This window comes from Cotesia typhae, unplaced genomic scaffold (genome assembly GCF_013202065.1).
Source record: "Cotesia typhae breed Kobodo isofemale line unplaced genomic scaffold, CoteBio_Ctyphae scaffold_13, whole genome shotgun sequence".
Taxonomy (NCBI): Eukaryota; Metazoa; Arthropoda; class Insecta; order Hymenoptera; family Braconidae; genus Cotesia; species Cotesia typhae.
In genome coordinates, this window is record NW_027423774.1 from 17,961,460 (window position 1) to 17,980,162 (window position 18,703).

Genomic DNA, 18,703 nt, shown 5'->3' on the forward strand with positions numbered 1-18,703 from the left:
AGAACAAGATGACACTGGATATCATCTCAGATTATACTCAGTGATATCTGTAGATTATATTGCGTAATATCTGGATTATACTTATTGTAATTTGAATTATACTAGCTACTATCTGAAATTTTTTTTCACTACAGATATCACTGAGTATAATCTGGGATGATATCCAGTGTCATCTTGTTCTTTCCGTGTATTATTTTGATTTTCATTTTTTTGAACAAAATTTTTTTTTTTTAATTTTGATATTTTTTTTGGTTTTTTTGGAAAACACATAAAAAAATAAAGAATTAAAAAAAAAGTTGATTACCACAATTTTATCAAATTTTCAAAAAAATTTATAAATTCCAACTTTTGAAGGCAAAGAAGCTATTGAATTTTTTTTTTTATGTTTTCGAGATCACCACCATAAATCCGCCATAAAAACAAGAAGAATAAAAAAATTTTTAAATTTGAATTTTTTACCTAGATATGGCTAAAAATAAATTTGACCCCACTTGTAAATAATTACCAAAAAAAAAAAAAAAAAACAGGTGGTCTAAGAAACTAAATAATAATCAAATTTTTTTTGTTTAAAATTTTTCATTCATACTATAAATTTTTTATAGCTTTAACATAGTTGATAACTTACCAAAATAATAGAAAAAAGTCACGTGCTATTGAAATAAAATTTTGTACTTTAATATTTTCAGAAACTAAATATAATAAGATAGAATTAATTTTTTTTTACTACAAGAAAATTACCTATCGGATATCTATCATTAAATATATAAATATTTTAACAATAATGCAATAAAAATATTAAAACAAGTTAATAAATTTAATAAATGGTGAATTTTTATCAGAGCACTCAAGAGAGGAGTGACCAAAATTTTATCTCTTATTCACATTCATATTAAATATCTAGCTCTATAATCATTGCAAAGTCTTATATTATATTTCTCAAGTTGTTTACAGCATTTAAAGTAGTCAAATAAGAAAAATCTTAGCGAATATTTGCCAAATTATGTAACTTTACCTTAATATGATTGTTAGGTTTGCGATTACCGAGTTATGGAAGTAAACAGTCTCGAACTTAATCGTGAATAAACAAAAAGAATATTCAATTAAATTTTAATATTTCTCGGTGGATACGAATTAGAAAGATTCTTTAATATTATTTTTCTTTTGATATAATTACTAAATTTATTTGGATGTCTTATCGAATAATTTTTTATCATATTCATGAGTAATAACAATACATAAAAATTGTCGCTTTAAATCAACGATAAGTCAGACATGTATATGTTACAATAATAATAATTAATTGCTGTAATAACAAATCTTCAGACTGATGAATATTAAACAACTTTTCAATAAATTAATTAATTTATTTATTTGAATAATAAATATTTTGATACTTTATTAATTGAATTTTCTGAAATTTATTTTAATTAATTAATCATTCTATATTTGCATAGAAAAATATAATTTGTATAAAAATTAATCATTTGTCTACATGATAAATATATTTATTTAAAATATGATTAAGATTAATTTTAATATTTACGTTACATAAAATATTTTTATATCATTAATCAATTACAATGCTTATCAATTTTGTCCCGTGCATATTTTTATTTAATATTTTACCTTCGATATTTAGTTTTACGAGCGCTAATTAATTATCCTAAAAATTTATGAGTAAATTCTGGTGAATAAATAAAAAAATAAACAACTGAGTAATTATTAAAGCTGTGTATTTATAAAAAAAATAACTCAATCACAGTATTTTTAATATTTAACACATATGATTGCAACGTCTATAAATTGATTTATATTAGTATTAGTATCATATAATTTATTTATTGGGACAATAACAAAATATTAATTAGAAGTCTTGAATTATAAATTTACTTCTATTTATTCTGTACAGTTATTTTTTTTTTTTTTGTCTATTTATCAAATATTTATAAATTTAATTTTATGATTACTATTACTTTAATGACGGATGTAATGAAGGCACGGATAATTGCATCAGTCTACGTGATGCGCATACATTTAACTAATTAGTCATTCATGCATACCAAAAGCACTAATAATAACAATAATAATATTAATTATAACAAAAATATTTTTTTTTTTTTTTTTTTAAATAAAGATTATTTTCGTGAGTAAAAATATAATTTATAACAAAAATATGATTTTTTAAAACAAAAGTACGGACTTTGTACTTTTACTAAATATTTTTTAAAATTTAACAAATTTACTTAATTTTAGAGTTTTAAGGGAGATAGCAACTGTAAAATTTCCCAAAAAAAAAATTTTTTTTTTATTTCATTTTTTTTTATCAACACCACTGTATTGAAAAGAAGAGGTGATTTTCGGGAATTTTTTTGACAGGGCAAATAAATGAATTTGGGAATCGGATTTTTTTTATTTTTATTAAGGGTACATTAAAGATTATTACCCTAAATTTTCATTAAAAAATATTTAATTATTATAGCACTAGAAAAAAATATTATTAAATATTTAATTATTTAATTATTACAGCACTAGAAAAAATTTCCTCATCCATGGTCGGTTCGACAACTCAAAAACGAATCATCTGAAAATAAAAACCCAAATTGCTTTTTAATCAGTAAGGATGTAGTTATCGTCACACGTACGGAATTTAAAAAATTTTTATTTTAAAAATTTTTTTAACTGGGTTAAAACAAAAAAAAAAAACGGTATGAATAGTGAAAAAATTTTCAATCAGTCGCCATTTTTTTTTTAAATGAAAATTTTCAAAATTCCGTACGTGTGACGATAACTACATCCTGACTGATTAAAAAGCAATTTGGGTTTTTATTTTCAGATGATTCGTTTTTGAGTTGTCGAACCGACCATGGATGAGGAAATTTTTTCTAGTTCTCTACGAGATAGTTAATAACTTTGTAATAATTAAATATTTTTTATTAAAAATTTAGGGTAATAATCTTTAATGTACCTTTAATAAAATAAAAAAAATCTGATCCCCAAATTCCTTTATTTTCTCTGTCAAAAAAATTCCCAAAAATCACCTATTTTTACGATCCTCACAGTGGCTATTATCCCCCTTAAAAGATTTAGCCTCAGATTTCTTTGTTAAAATTTATTCTTATTTACACGGTAAACTACTTTGTGGAAAAAAAAAAAAAAAAAAAAAATATGTAGTATTTTGTTTAATTAAAATTGCATTGTTAGACATTCAATAAATGTTATTTAACGACTTGTATCTCTAAATAAAAATGTTTTAACGCTACACAGCCATTGGACAATCGTAATTAAATCGTACGCATACGATACACAGACGATGTAACTTAAAAAAATCTAATTGCTAAATTAAAATTATAATGATCTGAGAAACAATAGATGCCGAGATTGAATAAAAGAATATAAGGATGACAGTGAAATTATAGTTGATAGTTAAACATAGTAATTATAATAATTATAATTAAAATTAAATTACTAGCTATTTACACTGACAAATTTGATCTCAGTCTAGTTTATCAGACACCAAGGGGAATCTGACAATACATAATTGCCGGCCAAAGTCACAAACAATGCTGTCTCGCAACGCCAGCATTTGTTTAACATACACACAACTGTCTTTGTGGCCCAATCTTACTTCTCTCATTGGTTCACCAGTCCTTACATCCCAGACAACTAGAGAGCCCTGAAATCATTTTATTTATTTTTGTTATTTAGTATTTATTTATTCAAGACAAACTATTTTATTGTTAGTAATATTTTCATTTTAAGAAGTTGAAGATAATACCGAAGTAATTACTATCGATATTTTTTAAGTTAATTCATCTTTTTAGTCAAGTAAAATAAATATTTTCAAGGTTTCATTTCATTCTCACTGATAGTCAATTTATTATGATAAATATTTAAGCTGCATTCGAAAATTCTCTATCTCTAGATACATGATTAAGAAATGACCTTCTATTTTGTGAACTATTGACATTTTCGAAGATATAAGCTCATCCCGAAGTTACACTCATCAAGACCTTTCATTTGAGTACCCACATCAATTTTTCATATATTTTATATATTTATATATATTATATATATCTATATATGAAAAATATATCAAAAATGTATGTGGGTACTCAAATGAAAGCTCTTGATGAGTGTAACGTCAGGATGAGCTTATATCTCTAAAAACGTCAATATTTACGAAAGTACAGTGTAATTTAAATAAATTTATTATTATAGCAAAATTTTAATTTTTTATATTTCACAAGTCGCGGCAGTCACATAGTGACTGCAGGTTTCTCGTTTTATTTTAATAAAAAATCAATTTTTTTTTTCAAGTTATTTCATTTGAAAATTACAAAAGTTTAGAAAAAAAATCTTATCGCAAATTAATTTTTTATTTTTAAATTTAATTGTTAAAAAAAAATTCTAAAGGTCATGTTTATGGGTTAAGGTATTGTACATTGTAAATCGTGAAACTAAAAAATTACCACAATTATGAATAACATAATAAATAATAACTTAAAGTACCTGATTGCTTGTAATGAGTAATTGATGCGTTAGCATAACTAATTGAAGACTATAAGCCGCCCTATGAGCAGGTAGGGTATGCAAAAGATGGCCTTGAAAACGCTCCCAAACACAAAGTCTCTCATCAGTGCCAATGCTTATTACATAAGACGCTGAACAAGTTATTGCAGCTATTGCACCATCGTGTGCCTGTATGCTGTACACACAAGTACCTGCGTAATGAAAACAAAATAAATTATCATAATCACAGTAAGCAAAAGAATACACTAATACAAATGAAATTAAAATTATAATTGTTAATTACCATTAAGTAAGTCCCAGACACAAAGAAGTCCGTCCTGTGAGCCACTACCTGAGGTCATAGGACTGATTCTGTCGATAAATAGACAAGAAATGGGACCACAGTGTCCATGCAGCGTGTACATAGGAACAAGGTCTTCTAGTCTGAATACCTTCAGCGTGTGGTCTTGACTACCCGTGACCACGCGACCGCCTTCGCTGTCCAAAACAGTGATGGCTTGCTGGTGCGCTCTATGAGACCCTTTTTTAATGCACCTAAACTCTTCTTTGGCAGGAGGTTGCAGGTTGAGATCCATCGGCGAACCAGCGCTTCCTGTCCTCACATGTGTCCTGCGACCTGAAGTGAAACCCCAGCCCACGTGATGGCCCTCACCGTGCTGTTCCAGCTCCAAGAAATCCACGGAGCCGTTTAATTTCGCTGCTACTACTCTATTGTATACTAATTTTACTGCAGATATACCTAGACAAAATAAATTAATAATTAATTTATAGAATTCTTTTTTTTTTTTTTAGAAAAATTTTATTGATAGTGACTGCACGGTTGCTAGTTAATTTAATTTTTTTTAATGACAAAAATTTTCACTAATAATTAATAAATGAACTTGTATTTTGTGAACTATTGACATTTTTAAAGATATAAGCTCATTCCGTTATTACACTCATCGAGACCTTCCATTTGAGTACTCACATCAATTTTTCATATATTTTATATATTTATATATATGTATATATGAAAAATATATAAAAAATGCATGTGGGTACGCAAATGAAAGCTCTTGATGAGTGCAACATCGGGATGAGCTTATATCTTTGAAAACTTCAATAGTTAAGAAAGTACAGTGCAATTTAACAAAAATTATTATTTAATGAAGCAAAATTTCATTTATTTACAGTTCACAAGTCACATAGTTACTGCAAAGTTGCTAGCAGTATAGTAATTTGTTACCACAACTTGTCTTATATTGTTCCTAAAGAAAAATTTTTTTTTAAAACACATACATACCTAAACCAGACCCGTCATCGAAGAAGCACTTCAAGAGTCCGGTAGTGCCTTCCCAGAACTCCAGCGCTCCATTGGCACACCCGACGACAATGATATTGTCCTGGTAGTCTACACACCAAATAGGCGCGATATTATAGGACTGAGTTGTCCTGTTAGTATTTAACGACGTAGCACTGTCCGTCAACAAGTCGTTGTTAAGCGTACCGGTGCTACCAGTTAAATATTCACTACTTCCGCATTTATCAATATCGTCAAGTGTCTTGATGTGTTCAGTGAATAATTTTTTGTAATTATCGCCGTAATCAAACCCGTTTTCATAATTCTTCTGCGCTGAATTAGGCACTGGTGAATTATTGAATTTGGTGTTGATAAGCGGACGGAAGTCAGGAAATTCAAACCCTCGGTTGGATAATCGACCGAGAGATTTACGTTTCTCGTTTTGCGGGAACTCGTTTATCTGGTGGTACTCGTAGTCCAGGGAATGAGTGGAGTGCCGCTTCTTGATCTGCTCTATGCGCTGGTAGTTGTTGGATTCAGGAGACTTCTGCGGACCCGTGGCTGCGGAATAGAGTCCGAAAGAGTGCTGGGAGTCGAATTCACCTAGCGAAGGCGGAGATCCACTCTCGTAATCAGACATCAGCTCGTCGGGGTCCGGAGTCGCGTTTATCGCATCACGGTGCGGGGTGCTGAAAAATTTCTTTCGGTCTATATGAGAAAGCATGTCGCCGGTAGTCGCGTCCCAGACCTTGATGTGACCTGCGAGACAGGTGCTGGCGATAGTGTTTCCGTCAGTCGCCAGGCATTCGATCTCCTGAGTGTGACCGTGGAGTACTAAAGGCAGCGCTTCTAGTACCAATTGTGTTGAAGAATCTTGAGACTTTTCTTGCTGGTGCCAGCTTGCTCGCCATTCTGCGTAATTTCGCGTGCAAATGCATCTGTATAACACGACCATTGTATAGACAACCACGATTACGCTCACGAGGCAAAGAAGGGTTGCTAGAAATATTTCCATTGGACTAGATGGGACGAAGGGCGCATCTGTGTTGAAGCCCCGGCTTTCTCTTGTTGGTACTTCGATATCTGTAATGTTTAATTAGTTTTAGAAAAATTGAAAACTTTTTTTTTTAATTAATTAGATTTATCCACAAAAGTAAATAAAAAAACGAATAATTAAAAAAAAAAATGGAATATCACAATTTTTTAAAAAATTCATAAATTATTTAAAAAATTTTTTTAAATTCTGATAATCAGCTTTTTCTTTTAATTGTTAATTTTTTTTATGCATTTTAAAAAAAAAAAAAAAAAAAAAAATTAAAATTAAAATTAAAATACCCTATATTTTAATACACTGAGAGAAAAAATTTCTTTTGAAAAAAAATGGACATTGTTGTGACAAGAAATTAATTTGTTGTAAATTTTCAAGAATTTTATTTCTTAGCTGAAAAAATAAAAATTTTTTTTCCGGTAACTTTCTTCTTAAAAAAATTTTTTTTTGATTTGGAAAAAACTATTTTTCGACAAAAAAGTTCTTGTGAAAAAATTTTTAATTTTTTTTGCTAAGAAATAAAATTTTCAATAAATGAACTTCTTATTACAACATTGCTCTTTTTTTTTCAGTGTACTAACTTGTAATGTTAGAAAATTTATTACTAAAATTATCCAAATTCAGATCCATAATAAATAATTACAATGACGTTCTAATTAAAAAATAATTTATCATCAAATTTTATAGTTGATGATTTTTTGAAATTTTCAGATAGCAATAGTCCAAATACAAATTATCTAAGTAACTTAAACAAAAATATTATAAATATAACAGATATTGAATAAATTTTAAATAAAAAATAAATTTTCAATTTACTATTTCTTCTCATAAATAAAAGATTTTCTGAAATTCGCAGTTAGACAATTTGCTAATTAAAACGTTGACAAGAAAATTCTAAATTTGTAAGGATCAGTTTCTGTATTAGTTAATTTTTGTGTTATAAAAATTCGTAGGGCCTGATAAAAATATTGATGAAAAAATAAAAATCAACTATAATAATTTTTTATAATAAATGAGTAAATAAAGCACAAACCAGAAAAATCAAGAGGATCCAAAGCCGCAGTAGCCAAACTTTGCCATTGAAATTGCTGAATATCATCAGGATTGCTTATCTGCCTAGCAACTTGTGGATTAACAGCATGAGCTATTTTAATAGTCGGTAGAACAGTGATGTGTTCGCCAGCAATTGAAATATTATACATAGCAAGAATAGACGACCAGTAATAAAGCGACAGCCGGTTCCATGGCGGAAAATCAACAAGTTTCAATTTGTTTAATTCTTCTGTTATATTATTTGTATCATGTCCTCGATTATTGTTGCTGGTACCGACACTTTGACTAAAATGATTACTATCATCACTATTACTATTATTAATAAAATTAATATTGTTACTATTATTAAAGACACTGGGCAAGATAGTTGTCGCGATAACAGGTTTTGTGGTTTTGAGCTCAACGTAATTTTTAAAGGTACGCGGCCTATCAACCGTGTACCCGTACATCTCCGAGTCGGATTTCAGCGTATCGCTGAGGTGTATCAAGTGTTCTATTATCCCCGAGTTGTAAATTATCATGCTAATCCACACAACCATCCAGACCATAAACGCGCGCTGGAAAATCCTGGTACGTGCCCAAAAATGCACTAATCTCAGTCGCTTCGGTATTTTCACCAGCGTGTAAGTATTTTGTGACGTCGGTGCTATTACATTCGTTGGTCCGGATGAGGTCATGCCGTTTAACCGTGGGTGAGACTTTGAACGAATTATGTTCGGCTTTTTATTGCTGTGGTTTATAATCGTCGAGGAAAATTGCTGCTTGCGCATTGACGGGAAGTTTGTGAAGTGAAACTTTGTGTTGTCGCTGGAAAACTCGGTTCGTCGGATGTCGACGGCAAGGATGGTTGAGAAAAATACCATTTGCAGGAAAAAATCATTTAACAAACCGACGATGGCAAATATGCAAAATTCCTGGATCGCTGGCACGAATGTAAAGAGACCGATGGTTAAAATCGTTACCTCGGTTAACAGATTCTTGGTTATCGACCAACCTTCCTTAGACAGTCCTTGGGCTACTCGGATCTTTACGTCCAAGTGAGCTGGCGTGCTGACCACGCTCTTTGTTAATATAAGGACATTTTCTAGTCCCACTATTATCACTAAATACGGAAATACTTCCTTGCCGCTGAGGCTGAGGGTCAGTCCGAAAAAAAAACATATTCCCACGGTCATTGACAGCGATGATATTACCGTGAATGTCGCGCTGAATGCCACCCCGACTTTCGACTTTATTAATTCCATTTTACGGACTGAGAAGTAGACATAGAAAAATAAAGCGAAGAATGTCATCATCAAGGGAAAAAAGTCGCTGTAATTAAATTCCCCGGGATAGAATATGTGAAGTGTCTCATCAGGAGGCAAGCTTGTGTTGCCGAGTTTTTCTTTTGATTGGTGGAGGTTGTAGTATGTTGTTAAACGATTTTTTAAACCTTCAATGAACCTAAATAATTAAATACATTGTTGTTGATAAATACTATTCATAAACATTTAATTTAATTACAAATAAATAATTTTACCTTGGATTATATTCTTTAAGAAAAATAGTGACTGCATATTGCAGTATTCTTTGTCTTACACGCACTGGATAACGTCTTACTCCAGTTTCTTTTAAATTCATACCAAATACCATTTCCGCAAGACTTATTTTGCCCTTCTGAAGATTCTGTTGGCAGAAAAAACCCTCAATTAATTTAGCTCTGGAAAAATTCATTACTGTATAAATTTTTATCATAAAATTTATAAAAGCATAATTTTAATTCTTACCTGGTAAGAAAATATTGTACCCAAAATATCAGTGTCGCGGTTGAACATTTCAATGCTCTGTTGCCATAAATTTGCCGGTGACAATACAAGACAATTGTACTCTGGTAAGATTTCAGATTTTTTATAATTTCTTTTTTTGACAGCCTCTATGTGAAGACACACATTACCGAGAGTTTTTAGTCTATAAAAAATTTTTTTAATAAAACCAGGGGTCTAGTGATTTAATTAAGTATCTCGTATAAAAAAGTTGCGGAATTTCCCGGGATTATGCAAAGAAATTCTCAGGAATTTATTTTTTGACACAAATATGAATTTCATATAAATTCAGGGTGGAATCATAGAAAATGATCATCGATAGAAAATTAATAAAGTAGTAATATAAATTCATAAAATCATGATATGTAGATTAATATTCTATAATTTTATCGATAATTTTCTTTTTTATTTTTGGATAATAGTAGAATTTAAACTAATAATTAAGTTACTTGTTTTTTACGGTGTATGATCACAAGGGATGTAATCCCATGATCTGATAAATAAATAAATTAATTAATGATATAATGATTTCGCGTATACATTTTTCTACTTTATTAATTTCCTAACAATGATTATTTTTTATGATTCCATCTTAAATTCTTCTGGAATTCATATTTGTGTCAAAATATAAATTCCTGAGGTTTTTTTTTGTGGAATAACTGGAGGAATTTCGACTCTTTTTTCCACGGGATCATAATCATCAATATTAAATGATCATTTACGTCTCTGGATCCTGGTAATTTTGTATTATTTCTAGCAGATTGAAAACTTCATAAAGCGGCGCTCGAAAAGCATCAGATAGAGCAAGGTCTTCAGCCCATGGTACCACTCCAATTCTCAGTGACACTTGTTGTACGTAGAGTAATGAACTTTCGGATCTATTTGATCCATTTGTCACTGTCGTATTGATAACTACTTTGGGTGTGTTGCCAGGCATTGGCAAGTTTATCAGCGGGTAACTGAAAAAATATTTTATCATCAATATTTAATGAATGATTAATGAAACCTGTCAAAGTTCTGGTAATACTTTGATAACAATCATACTTATTATTAATATAATTTATTGACAATTAATTAATTACTTACCAACATATTAATATAATAGAAATTGCCAATGATAGTATTGCAACAGGATGTGATGAGCAAAAAAGACCATGGGCATAATAGAGCCCTGCTACTCTGTCTGGCAGACTTCGGGACATTTCACGTCAGAGATAATGTTATTAACATTTCTCACAGTTATCCAATAATCTTTATCACTAGAAAAAAATAAACCAAAATTTTATATGTAATATTAACAATAATGTGTTTAATGTATGACTCTATAGACCGGTGTTTTTAGTTAACAAATTTAGTTATTATTATCAGCAGATGTGCCCGATTCATTTCTCGAACAATGACTAATTTTTCATTATTATTCCTTCGCCATAATATTTTACCGATATGAGGTCTCATGGCGCGTAACCAAAAGATCCAGGCTCGACTCCTGGTCGATGTTATAAGTTTTTTGTAGATTAAGACGATAAGTAATTATAATAACTACACAGAAAAAAAAAATTATTTGAATCAAGTAAATAATTTTGAAGAATTTTATCTTGTTGATTTGAGTAAAAAAATTCTTAAACTAAAAAATGTTTCTTGATTTAAGTAAATTTTACTTAATTCAAGAATTTTTCGCCTTGATTCAAGGCAATTAAACTCTTCAAAATTACTTTCTTGGTTTAAGAATTTTTCTCTTGAATCAAGTTAATTTTTTTTTTCAGTGTATATATTCAAATTCATATTTTTTCTATTCTTTGTTTTATTAGCAAAAGTCATTAGATGGTAACTTAGATAGACTTTGCTTTGAGACAACGTTACTTTTCTTACTTTTCTATACTGTTTTTTATTATCATTTCAATTACTGTTTAATTACTATTATTACTACTATGCATTCATTTATATGTAAGGCCCTTAGGGAACTAAGGCTTGAGGGTCTAAAAATTTTGATAAATAAATAATAATAATAACAATAACAATAATAATAATAATAATAATAATAATAACACTGAAATTAATAACTTTGAGAATATATGTAACAAAAAAAATTAATACTTGAATATTATTTTTAAAAAATTAGTCATAATTTTGTACAATATTTTTGTATAAATTTTTTTTCATCATAAAAATTTTTAAAATTATAAAATATTTGTTAATTTCAGCATATTTATCAATAATTTTTACAATACTACAATCAGTTTGACAAGATGATCATAATAAATGTCAGTTTTATGTTAATTACAATAATCAATTTTTTAATCCTTAATTCTAAATTTAAATAGCAGAAATATCAGCAGATAATGAATAAAATAAAATAAATAAATTTAAACAAGTAAAAGAACTCATACAAGACCGACATAGTGAGTAAAATAACAGCAAGGTCAACGAGTATTCCAACAACAAAACCTCAAATATTTAATGTAACACTAATATTTAGTAAAACTGGTTAATTAAAATAAAAATGACAATTATTAATATTGAGAATAAACAAAATAATAATTTTAATCACTATCATTGTTTATCTCGCACATGTGTACACAAACAATAATAAATTTTGCAATAAACTTTGTTTATGTTTTTACTCATTCTCGGCGCATTTATAGATATGGATATTCCTTTCAAATTATTATCACTGATAAACAAAATACTTGTGTATAAATTAAATAGCCGATCACTGCCAAATACATTTAAATAACTCAAGGCACCAACTTACGTCGTTACTAGCCGTAATTATTTTTTAACAACTTTTAGGTTAGGAGCTACGTCGTATGCTCACTAGTCACTTATATTTTTATTAACTGTCCTACTTATTATTTTATTCACTTGATATTATTATTAATGTTTAATGTTGAGGAGTTTTTAATTAGGAAAGTTTGTTGAGATTCGGTTTTATAGTTTTTAAGATTTTATAAATAATAATAAAAGTCGTATTACACGTGTTCATGCGTTATATATATATATATATATATATATATATATATATATATATATATATTTATGCGATAACCTTCGAATATCAAATTAAATGTTACTAGATATGTATGTGTTTATATATGTAATAGATGTTATGTAGTGGATATGTCAGTATAAATATAACAATGATACTAGTAGTGAAATGCATATGTATGATTGTATTTAACTTGTAAATTATTTAAGAAGATGAACTGTTTAATGCCGGTTTAAATATTTTTTTGTCAAGCTAATTTTTTAGTGTTATAGATTAATTTATAATTTTATTGTATCAAAATTGATTTAATGAAAATTAATTTAGCAGATATTTAATATTTTATGACATTAAAGTTAGCTGTCACTATTATAATTTTTTTTAATAAATAAATTTGCCCTGAAAAAATTATTTTTGAAAAATTGCATTTTTTACTTTTTTCATTTTCTAAATGTCAATTTTTTTCCTGATTTTTTTGGAGATAATTTATTTGTTAAAATAATTTTTAAAATTAATTCCTATCTGCTAGATTGATTCTCGTTAATAATTTTAATACATAAATTATTGCATTACAAAAATAAAAAAATGAACTTTTAGAAATTTTAATAAATTAAAAATCCAATTTTTTAAAATAATTTTTTGGAACAAATTTTTTTGTCAAGCTAATTTTTTAGTGTTATAGATAAATTTATAATTTTATTATATCAAAATTAATTTAACAGATATTTAATAATTTTTCTAATAAATAAATTACTGCATTAAAAAAATGAAAAAAAAAAATTGGACATTTAGAAATTTTAATAAATTAAAAATTTTCATTTAATGAAAATTAATTTAGCAGATATTTAATCACTTTAATAATTTTTGTAATAAATAAATTACTTCATTAAATAAATGGACATTTAGAAATGTTAATAAATTAAAAATGTAATTTTTTAAAAATAATTTTTCGTAACAAATTTTTTTGTTGAATAAAATTAAGACATTTTAAAGTGACTACTAACTTTAATATCATTATTATTAAATGTATATCGAAAAATAAATAAATAATGATAATAATTTAATGAAATGTTTGAGTATAAAATTTTTCAATAATTTTTTTTCAATTTTACTTTGAAATTATTGTAACGTTATACTCTTCAAAAAGAAAATTATCGAAGTGATTTATTAAAAAAGTAATAATTTTTTAACACAGTAAAATTTTATTAATTAAATAAAAATCAATAGCTAAAAATTTTTTTAATTGTAACTGAATTAACAAAAAATCAATTACACTGAAGAAAATACACATAAAAAAATTTGAAACTTAATTTTGTTTACACAATAAATTTTAAAATATCCATACGCAGAAGATATAACAAAACTACACATGAAAACTTTCGATGCATTTTTAATAAAATTTAAAAAATTGTCTATTTAAACTATCAAAATAATAAAGAAGAAATCTAAAAAATTTTCGATAACTTTTTCGAATGTTTCTTCTTTAATTAAAAAACATAAACAAATTATCGGATATCTAAAATTTTAAATATAATTTATTATTATTACTGTTAAAATAACGTGACGATGATATTAATGTTGATAGTAATAGTAATTAGCAAAACATACATATATAGTAGCAGTAATTAAATGAGAAGAGATTCACTATTCTGATGTAATATGTTTTAATGGAGACTTGACTCACGAGACGACACGAGTGCACTGCCCGGTTTCAATTTAACTTTACAGTATTACTGTTTGAGTTTTAGTTGTATGCTGCACGCCGTATGTATTATATTATATTATGCTGTATGAGCGTACGTACGACGCGAGTATATAGAGCGCGGAATAAGTGTTAAGTGCAAGAGAGTTTACTGCAATAGATGTTAATTTATTTTTAAATGCATGAGTCGAGCCTTCTCGCGGCAGCCAATCCCTAGCCTTCCAATCATTCTTGGTCTCGGTTTATTATTTGTATTTGCACTCCTACTTGTAGTTCTATCTGTAGTTTCACTTTTATTTAGTTTATTTATTCTACTTATAAATACATATTCTTAATTAATGCATTTGTAACAGGTTTTGCTACTTGTCACCCTGGAATGTACCCGTTGACACGTCATTCCTGTTTTGTGTTAGACAGAATTTTCATTAGAATATCTATTAACACTTTCATAAATGCATTTAATTTATTAATATTTGTCGGCTTTTTCATATTTCATAATTATGCAATATTTAATTTTGTTATCAAAATTTTTAGGCGTTTGCTGTTTTTGGTATCAATTTATGCAGTGTATTCAATCGATTTATTGACCGTTTCATCATGATCTCTTTTGTCATTTAATCGATTGAATATACTGTAAAATTAATTAAATATAAAGTAATAATTATTCATCATTTTGGATTAAAAATTTTGTGTTGAGAATAAAAGTTTAAAATCTTTTAGAAGAAATTAAATATTAAATTTTATTATGAAGATATTTATAAACTATGAGTTATAATTAAATTGTCTAGAGATATTTCAATCTCTCAGCAACATAAATTATTCCTCGTGAAAGATTACATGCTATAAATAATTAACTGATTCAATCTTTTAAAATTATATCATTAATAAACTTAAGATAGTTCTTTTTTATTAAAATTATTCATCATTTTGCAGCAAGAAAAAATATTCTCGACTTAAGTAAAATTAAAAACGATAAAATTTTTCAGAATAATATTGCAATTTTTCTCTTAAATTACATCATTCATTTACTTTTTTTCAGTGAGTGAATTCTAACTGATTTATTGATTAACAAAATGCTCAAGCAAAAAAAAATAAATATTACATATTTGTTGAATAATTACTAAAATATTGTCTCATGAATTTAAAATTAATTTAAATTCAACTAAATATTAGCTCATAATATAAGCGCACTATTACGTTAGCTGAAATTTTGTAAACAATGACGTCAAATAAAAGAAAAAAATTCAAACGAACGATAATATTATCATTGTTAAATTATTTTGATTATTGAATGAATCAATACATAATAATGATTAATGACCAACGTAACATAGTAACAATATTACGTGATAGAATATCTCCTCTTGATAACCGATAACAAAATAATGACCTTAGTGAACTATCTCGGTGACCCGAGTACCATCGCAGAGTTAAAATAAATTAATAATTTTTATTTGAAATAAAATTTCAATGTTGCAAATAATAGTACGTTCAACTTAATTGTTATTGATTAAAAAAATATTCCATCAAGTTCGAGATCAATTTTTCGCAATCGATTGCGTCGATAGATAATTAATGTTAATCGATTATTAAATAATCAATGTCACGTTTTCGTCATTCAGGTCGATTGATTTTTTTTAATTTTTTTTTTTTTTTTTTTTGTCAATTGCAATTAATTTTATCTTACAGGTTTTTGTTTTTGCACTTGTACTGGCTTGAGTTATAACGTGATTTTTCAAACCGAGATAAATAATCTTGCAAGTGAAGATATCTACGAAGAATAGAGTCATGAAAGATGTCGAGGTCGCGCGTTATGTTTACTATGATGGTAATGATTTCCGTATAAGCGACAGCGAAGAAAAAACAACAATAACTTACACGGTGTAACCGTGACTAATCATTTGTTTATGATTATCATATTTTTTATCTGGTATGAAATCTTAGTATTACTTCGCGGAGTTTTACTGTCATAGGAAATTTAAACTCTGTAATTAAGTACAGTCATTTTCGGTTTGCTAATTAAGAGATAAGAAGATAATGATGTTAGTTTTAGTTTTGTCATTAATATATTTGAATTTTTGAGTTACATTGGTTGATTTTATCCTTGACCGCTGACCGTAACTAAATGGCCAAGCTGATCCGGAAAGAATTCCAATTTATTCATGTGCGATCATGTAATGTGCACGTAGGTATCGATAATTTATTTTTTAAAGGTTTAATGAAAAAGAGGCAATGGGTGATGGTAAATGCTATTGTAAATTGTAATGGTAATAAAGAATGAACGGTAATCGATTTACTAACTCTGATAAGTGAGAATAGTTATTGAACAGAGTTTTGTTATCTAAGTTTAGATGGCAGTATGTACTCGAAATTTAACTGGGAAATCATTGACGAGTTTTATTCCTCAATTTACTTGTAAACATATGCAGGAAAATGATTTTAGCAAAAATTACAATTGTCATATCGTACACAGTAAAAAATTTTGCGTCAGTGTGTTAAAAAATTTTCTGTTAAATATTTAACACTTTTTTGTGTAAATTTAATATTTATTGTGTTAAATTAATACAAAAAAGTATTAAATATTTAACACAAAATTTTTTGATGCATTGACGCAAAATTTTTTACTGTGTAATTCTGAATTAAACTTTCAATATTTTTGCTTTGATAATTTTCCATTTTAAAATTTACGATTCTATATTGTAAAAATGCGTATAAAGTAGAAAATAAAAGAAGCAAATTGTAGCTTCAAGTGTCTTATTTTTGAATCTGAGTTCAAAATTTTTTTTCGAGTAATTTCAAGAAAACCACCGAAAAAAAAATTTTCGAAATTTTTATAATTTTTCTTTTTAGTCTACGAACTTAGAAAAAAATTTTTTTAATTAATCTCTGTATGTACCGGATAACTTGTTTTTTTTTAAAGACCTCGATACGAACATTTCTCGCTGAAATATCGGTGTTTGAATGGGAAAGGATCATATTGTCTTTGATTATCAATACCTCAGCAATATCCAATAATCGCACAGAAAATTTGAGCTGCATTTCGAAAAAGTAAATAAATTCTCCACAAAGATTGGCTATTGATTTTTTGGAAAAAAAATTCTTTTCGATCATTACATGAATTTGAAAAAACTACAAAAAAAGGCTTTTCGTATTTTTTTGGAAAATCAAGCGCCTGATCAAAAATGAGTTGAATTTGAATTTTAACCCAAAAAACATCTGGGTACGGTGTTTCTTAACTACAATAAATATTAAAATTTCTTCGTTGCATCAAACTAAGAAAAAAAAAAAAAATTTATTAATTTTCAAAATCGCTGAATACGCGATTATAAGTTTTTGTGATTTTTGAACGTCTAAGAACTATTCTTTTACTTTTCTTTGCTGATGAGCATATTAAGAAAAAATTTTCCTAGAAATAAGTAATTGATTCAAAATATTTTGAAATTAACGTTCGTCACAATTTTATATTTTACTTTTGCTGTCAGTTAAATTGACACAGTGTACGTATTATTAAATAAAAAACAAAATTTTTATTTTCAAACTTTTACAAAAAATTTATTTGTCATCAAATAAAAATTTTTCCAAAGAAACATTACTCTAGTAAATTGAATTTACTCTGAAATCAAGTTACCGACGTGCAGATAATCATGATTTGAAGGAGCATCTATTTCGGAGGTAAAACTATCTCCACTTGTTACAACAAATGCATCTGAATTCAATCTTAGATTCGCCGTTAACTCAATTTAGTTTTCGTAACTCTTCATTTCTGCGGATAACATTTTTCCTCAGTACAGCCGGTGAGCGAAAATAAAATTTTCGCATCAGAAAAATTTACAGTTGTCAGAAAACCGTGAAATAAAAGTAAAAAAATGATGAACTTGAAAGTATGAATTAATTTAATCATGAGCGCAGTGAGTTTAATGGTATGCGGGTGACGTCGCGCTCTCAAGTCTGGGAGTATGCGTGAGTGCTGTGGAGTAGAGCACACTACTGTTATGAGTAGGGTACAAGGTGAGGATGAGGGTAAGGGTTGAGAGGAGAATGTAATTTAATTATCGCTCATAGCAGAGAGCGTTTAGCCTCATTGCTGGTGGTACTTACTGCCTCACTTACAGATATGAGCTTATTTCAGATTCAATTATGCCTTGCCAAAGTCGATATGCTTATCCCTTTCGACATCATTCCTCCGATTATTGTAATTATTATTATTATTTTCATTATCATCATTATTATTATTGGGGAGATGTCAAGTACATTCACCTGCAGCAGAGGGTTTGATAACATGACTTTCAAATAATTTTGCGTCGGG

The 18,703-nt window shown here is 27.7% G+C and overlaps 1 protein-coding gene across 4 annotated transcripts; it reads right to left on the minus strand.

The window, feature by feature from the left end:
• Positions 1–1,878: 1,878 nt before the first annotated feature.
• On the minus strand, positions 1,879–14,676 carry Scap (SREBP cleavage activating protein). Of its 4 annotated transcripts, none has more exons than XM_074254324.1 (10): positions 14,304–14,676; positions 10,799–10,971; positions 10,435–10,671; positions 9,677–9,857; positions 9,430–9,575; positions 7,891–9,353; positions 5,813–6,892; positions 4,814–5,269; positions 4,510–4,721; positions 1,879–3,673 (listed from the first exon to the last, which is right to left on the minus strand). In XM_074254324.1, exons 2-10 carry the CDS (start codon positions 10,912–10,914, stop codon positions 3,494–3,496), a joined length of 4,071 nt encoding a protein of 1,356 aa, XP_074110425.1. In that variant the 5' UTR covers positions 10,915–10,971; positions 14,304–14,676; the 3' UTR covers positions 1,879–3,493. The 4 variants fall into 4 exon arrangements, with proteins under 4 accessions (XP_074110425.1, XP_074110423.1, XP_074110424.1 ...); XM_074254322.1 differs by lacking the exon at positions 14,304–14,676 and adding an exon at positions 12,465–12,682; XM_074254323.1 differs by lacking the exon at positions 14,304–14,676 and adding an exon at positions 12,109–12,448.
• Between the last annotated feature and the right edge of the window lie 4,027 nt (positions 14,677–18,703).

What these genes read in the sequence shown, in the direction of transcription:
- Scap (XM_074254324.1), bottom strand. Translation starts at nt 10,914, where the DNA reads ATGTCCCGAAGTCTGCCAGACAGAGTAGCAGGGCTCTATTATGCCCAT. An exon ending in GGATCCTCTTGATTTTTCTG is followed by an intron (nt 6,893 to 7,890) that starts GTTTGTGCTTTA and finishes TAAACATTACAG; the next exon opens with ATATCGAAGTACCAACAAGA. An exon ending in CGATGACGGGTCTGGTTTAG is followed by an intron (nt 5,270 to 5,812) that starts GTATGTATGTGT and finishes TATTTTGTCTAG; the next exon opens with GTATATCTGCAGTAAAATTA.